The sequence below is a fragment of the Odontomachus brunneus genome, unplaced genomic scaffold (assembly GCF_010583005.1).
Source record: "Odontomachus brunneus isolate Ranch 3 - 2012 unplaced genomic scaffold, Obru_v1 Obru_scaffold_015, whole genome shotgun sequence".
NCBI lineage: Eukaryota > Metazoa > Arthropoda > Insecta > Hymenoptera > Formicidae > Odontomachus > Odontomachus brunneus.
In genome coordinates, this window is record NW_022639465.1 from 2,165,396 (window position 1) to 2,171,791 (window position 6,396).

At 37.6% G+C, this 6,396-nt stretch overlaps 1 protein-coding gene across 7 annotated transcripts in view; it reads right to left on the reverse strand.

Moving 5' to 3' along the window:
• The window catches only part of LOC116841463 (single-stranded DNA-binding protein 3), a 23,444-nt gene that overhangs the window by 9,792 nt on the left and 7,256 nt on the right, over positions 1-6,396 (reverse strand). For 4 of the 7 annotated variants that reach the window (XM_032809428.1, XM_032809432.1, XM_032809430.1 and 1 more), the window contains 6 exons: positions 6,025-6,099; positions 5,732-5,780; positions 4,992-5,021; positions 3,640-3,851; positions 3,372-3,542; positions 3,006-3,206 (listed from right to left, as the gene is read on the reverse strand). In XM_032809428.1, coding sequence (XP_032665319.1) covers positions 3,006-3,206; positions 3,372-3,542; positions 3,640-3,851; positions 4,992-5,021; positions 5,732-5,780; positions 6,025-6,099 — 738 coding nt within the window. Of the gene's footprint in view, positions 1-6; positions 1,625-3,005; positions 3,207-3,371; positions 3,543-3,639; positions 3,852-4,991; positions 5,022-5,731; positions 5,781-6,024; positions 6,100-6,396 lie in introns of those variants that run through there. The other 3 variants (XM_032809427.1, XM_032809431.1, XM_032809429.1) reach the window with 2 other exon arrangements.

Here is a 6,396-nt window from a genome sequence, read left to right on the forward strand (position 1 = left end):
GAGAGAGAGAGAGAGAGAGAGAGAGAGAGAGAGAGAGAGAGAGAGGGAGAGATCAGATTTTAAATATAGGAACAATTCTTTTAGCTATACTGCATATTATATCATTACACGGACGATACTTACGTTACTAAGAGAAAACAATTGAGGCAGGACGAACTCGTGTACGCGGTAAGAATATCAACCGTATCATCATCTCGAGACGCAGTTTAAGACATTTTAACCGAGACGACAACACTATGAAAGACTATTGGAGATTCTCTAAGACGACACGTCGTAACCGATGTCGATTGTCCGTCAATCGCACAATGCCAAAGTCAAGCGTCCCCGCACGTTCGAGCCGATATTTCGCGAATGAACGGAGACTGACAATTCGCGTGTTCTCGCAGGTGACAACGTACGCATGTGATATTGCAACGCTAATGGCTGTAAGAAATCATAACACGCGGACTTGGCCCCAACAGGGAGTAAATTGTGAGCAAACAATGGAGGGACCTGGCACTAGCTCGCCTAGACTGTTCACCTCAGAGCGAGGTGTTTCGCGTTACAACGAAAAATCGGCAGTATAGCTTGTTCCGCGAGCTGCGAGTTTCGAGGCGTCGCGAATTCAGATTCATCAGCGCGACTTTTGCCGGAACGATCCACGCACTAAGTTTCTATGTTCGACAGCTAATTGAAATATTAGTTCTTTGCCAGACTGAACGCGCGATATGTTCCTCAGGCAACCCTGCTACGCTCTAATATTACTATTTACGCCGCTAACTCTATAACGGGATGACGAATAGGGCCAAACACCGATACAGAACCATTAGTGTTTAAACAAGATAAGAAACAAGAGTGTAAAAGTCGATTAATAATTATACAATCGGTATAATCACAGTAGCGCGGACAATTATATATGTTATGTGTGTGTATGTGTATCTGTCCTATGTATATACGTGTGTACGAGTGTGAGTGTATGCGTGTACATATTTCGTGTACATGCACGTGTTCCTCATGTAGACAACCTTCCGTAATATTTTTCAGGCACCTTTGCTTACGAGCTAATTGTCAAATAAATATAAATAATAGAAAGTAATCTGACAAATCTTAATTAAAAGGATTAGGTAGTAAAGTGTAACAATAGTCGTAGTATAAAAAAAAAGAAAGAAAAAAAAAATAAAACCGAAAAAGTTACGAGAGTAAATACATCTAAGTCTTGCAACTTTCTGAGTATTTAGAGAAAGCATATACATAGTGTATATCTACGCGATGAGACGCACGTGTAATTGTATCGTCAAGTATCTGCGCCGTTCCATAGATTAATGCGATAGAGATGAGCGCTTAAGTGTTAATACTCTAATCGAGCAAGAGCAATATCGACAACGGTCGCAGATGTTACGTCGCGTATCTCACACGATTGTCTCGAAATTTTCTTTTTCCTCGTTCTACCTTGCCACGAGAGAGAGAATTGACTGTCTGCTGTACTGAAACTGTACGAACTATATGCGCCAGAATGCACGTGGAACACGTGAAATGCAGCAAGTCCGCGTACGATGCTTTTCCACACTACGTGTATAACCGGGTAGAGTCTACGGCATCTATGAACTCGGGGCTGGCTCCAAGGCGACTTGATTTTTTAAAAAAACTGTCGAGAATACAGAAGGTGCAGGTACGTGATTACTAGTAACACTCTTCGACACACAAGGAACACGCCACGACGCCACAGCTTCCTCGATCGCATCGAATCCTCGTAGAATTTGCAGAATAACTGAGGATTAAGAGGACGTCACGCTTATCCACTATGGCATCCCCTTAATGACACGTGTTTCTCTCTTGCCAACAGAAACATTCACTTCAAGGACAAAATTGCATCAAGCGCGAACATCACGATAAAAAGTATCAATCCCGCTTTCTTCGCTTGAGCTATCGAGAGAAGAACGTCTCGAAAAGTCAAGATTATTATGAAGCCAATTCGAAATAATGTTGAAATCATGCATGTGACAAACATGTCACGATCGTGTGAGACGAATATTAAATAATTTTGTTGCGTCACTATTTCCGGATCAATTTATAAACTTGAAACGTCAGCACATGCACACTAAGAATCAATACAACTTCAATCTCTCAAGCGCGAATCTTCCTTGGCAAAAGATTCCTCTCTCGTACATTTCCAATTATTGTGCAAATCGGCGAAGTTTCATAAAAATCGGAAACGACAGCACCGTGACTATTCCTTCGTCAGACGCTACCGATAATCCGACACAGTAACATAAGATTAGCATGTAAAATCGTTCACGCGATTCGTTAAGAGATTCGATTACTTTGTCGTACGAAAGTAATTTGGCACTTCTTATAAAGCGCGCAGTAAAAACTCAAGACAAACACGCGTACATCAAATAATCCAATCGTCATTTCATGTAACATGTTGCGTACCAAGTGAGAGACAAACTATGCTTATTCTTCTAACATTATAAGTCTCGTCATCTTTCTGCCCACTTTATAATTGCATCGTTAGGCATACGGTTAGTGCGATAGTAGTTAGACGCTATTTCAGTGAGTACTGTTATGACAATATTAGATGCGAACAAGTGACGTTGATTAAATTTACCAAGAAAAACCATGACGCGTGATGAAACAGAACACCTTCCGAGAAATTTTTAAGGACAAATGATACACTTTAAGGAAGCATTAACAAGACTGTCCGAGCAAGGCTATAGACAAATCCCTTGAACGCACGACTGAACCCAAATTACTCAGCGAGATACGTGAATGTCCGCTGTATTGATAAAAGCACTTGTGGCTGTTAATTGAGATGATTAGAAAGGCGATAAGTTGCAACGTGGATCCGTATAACAGAAGATGGTAGTAAACGTCATATGACGGAAGAAACGACAAGGTAATTCTTTAAGATACACAGCTCTATCGATAGAATCGATAGACAGAAAGAGATTCGTCGTGCGATACAGATCCACAACAACACGTCGAATGATCATTAGAGGAAGTTAAAAGAACCTGTGCATACTCACGTTTTCTCCTGGAGCTCCGAATCCACTCAAATTATAATCACCCATTCCGCTGCCGCTATCTTCCCGTGGTGTGCCAGGACCGCCATTCGCTGGACTGTTCTTCATTCCGTCGAGACCATCGCCGTTTAGAACCGGACCCATCGTGTTAGGACCCATAGGTCCCATCGGACCGCCTTCTGGCCCGCCACTCATTGGAAAGTCCTAAAATGTATGAGCTTTTAATATTATCTCGTCTCCATAAATACTTTGTTGGGCTAATTATTATACCATTACTTATTTTCTCTATCACGATGCAAGGTAACTTGCAGACCAAATGTATAATTCATTAATTCGAAGGTACGAATAAGATTATAATTATGAACTTACACCCGGCATATTTCCTCCAGGTACAGGCTTCATCATGGTATACATATTTTCTCCTCCGCTATTGCTGCTATCTTGTGGGCTAGGCATGATAGGTGTACCAGGTCCTGGTGGACCTGTTGATCCAGGAGGCCCTCCATAGTTACCCGGCGATGACGACGAATAATTCATTGGCTGCATATCATAAAGATGTGTTAAAAATTTCTGTTTTCCAAAAATGCATTAAAAACAAGTGGGAACATGTTAGTAGACAGAGTTCGTAGATCCTTACCGTAGATGTGTTTGGTTGCCACTGTTGTCTGCCACCCGGAGCGGCCATACTCATTGGCGGCATTCCAGGACCTCCCGGCCCACCCGGGCCCAAAGTGCTATTAGGTGGTGGACCTCGCATACCTGGACCGTAACTTCCAGGACCCATGGGACCCATACCCGGTCCTCGCGGAGGGTTCATTCTCGGATTCATGGGGTTCATTCCTGGCGGACCTAAGATAGAAATTATAGCTTGTTACATTCGATCATAGATGCAAAAGTGTTAACTTTGCTCTAGTTCTATGTTAATACTAACTGCTAATCGCGATCTGTAGACTGACGATAAATCGCGGGTTTTCTAAACTCTAATAAACTATCTTGTGTATCAAGTTTGTGCTCTATTGTGTACGATAATAACAATTAAGTGTGCTCAAAGTGCCGGAATTAAAGTCATGCTTCGCCAAAGTCGAGATTGAGGTAAAGCAGGTGGATGACATGCTGGTCAAGCAACTGTCACCACACAAACACAGTGAGAAGCTCATGCTGAAGATAGAAATAATATTGTGCAGATTGTAATACTGAATTTAATACTGTAATACTGAATTTTTAACAATAATTTAAATAAAATATTAAAAAAAATATATTTTTTATTAGCTTCGCGATATGAAAAAATTGTTTAAAAGTTATTTCTTGCTTTACTTAATACATATAGTCGTTATATAATAGATTGCAGCTAAAAAATTTGTTTTGCAAGGACACATACAGAAGCAACATGGTTTTAATATGTTTAAAAAGATATGCTTGTTAAATACAAATGTGATCTTTTCGTTTATATGCAGCATAATTTCGTGGTAAATATTTTTAATCAATATTAGATGTTCCTGCCCACAAGTACATTATGCTAATAGATCTGAGATCATTTTTCCGTTAATTTAAGAATATTTGTTATCTCGAGAAAATAATAAACTATGCATTTGCACGTATACATTTAATATAAATATATTATGAACAGTTTTCACTTCGATATTATATACTTTGCACGCATACTGCATACATCGAAGTCTTATTTTTGGTGAGAAAATAAAAAAAAGTTACAAAATTTAAGTGCATTCCACTAACCGCATTTTTTGTGAATCGAATGAATATTGTATTCGCAAAGTTACACACACATATTTTTCATTTAATATACTAAATTGCAATTGTCATGCTGAATGCTAATTCGGATGAGCGAATTATTTTGCAAAAGAGCAAAGCCAGTGCAATTACTTTTATAAAAAGTGGAAAAAAAAACCTTAAAGGCAAGGAGGAGAAAAAATAAAAGTTAGGCTCGACTAAGTCATGTAAGTGTGATTTGGTTGCTGGGTTGCTTCCTACCTTGCCACCCTACAAATTCTCCAGCTTCGCCTGAGGAACACAAGAGCACACATTAGTACGGCAGGTAGGTAAGGTCAGTTTCATGGTGGTAAAGCCTAGTTATTTTGCAGTGGTATAGCAGATACTATTTATTTTTAAAATAACCTTGAAACTGATTAAGAAATTATGTCTACATATCTAGCAAATGATATAATGTATATTGAACCCCTCAAAAACCATATGTAAATAAATAAATAAATAAATAAATAAATAAATATATATATATATATATATATATATATATATATATATATCCATAATATTACACAAACAAAATATTCTTTTGTATAAATTACACTTTTGCAAATTGGAATTGCAATGTATAACTGAATGTCCCGAAAAATATTATTACAAACATTATAGCACAAAAATTAAATCTTTCTTGTTAAAGAAGAAAAAGAGATATAGGCCATAAAAAAAAGCATATCAAATATTTGATAAGAAAATACATATTTACATACTAATTACAGAAATTGATTTTTTAGTAAGTATATATGCAAACTACACCACTGCTCGTAACTAGACAATTCAAAAACCAATCCACTCCACATCACAGCAATCCAATCTAATTTAAAATATTACTTATTTGTTTGTTGCTGTGTGGTTTTTGGTACGCATGCGTCTATGCCATTCTCCTTTCGCAACTTTCGTTAATGCCAGAAAAAAGTAATATAACGCTGGCATATTAAATAATCTCTCACCTTGCCTAGTAGGATCCATGCTATTTGGCATCATTGGCTGTCCTGGTGGCTGTGAAGAAAATAAACATAACGTTAGAAATTTGTTATATATATATATATATATATATATATATATAACTCATATAATACATAATCTAAATTAAAACAAAAGAATCAAGATTAGGAGAAACAAATATACGATATACCGTCATGTTATTTTACTTATTCAAGAAAGATATTTTGAAGCACTAGCTAAAATTTATCTTCGGACAATAATTATAATAGGGGCAAATTTATTGTATTTTTATCCTTACCCCATTGAAGTCATTTCCCATTTGTGGCATACGTACTCCTGGTCGTGGTCCTGCCGGATATCTGGGGCCCATAAACTGTAACAAAAAATAAACTTTCGTCATATCAATTACGCACATAAGAGAGGACAATTTGTAAACTTTCAAGATGTAAATTAAGTATTCATAAAGTGTAAGTCATGATTACTATACACAAAGTCGACTAGATATAGTATAAATACCAGGCAGCCACAATAAGCAATCCGTGAGATGATAGGCCATAAAATATGCATTTCAATCAAGTTCATCGCAGCACATTAGTTGATAATATCCTATTCTAAGGTGCTTTCTGACAAACTGAGAATATGCAAATCGCGTTTATCGTACGTTGTATAT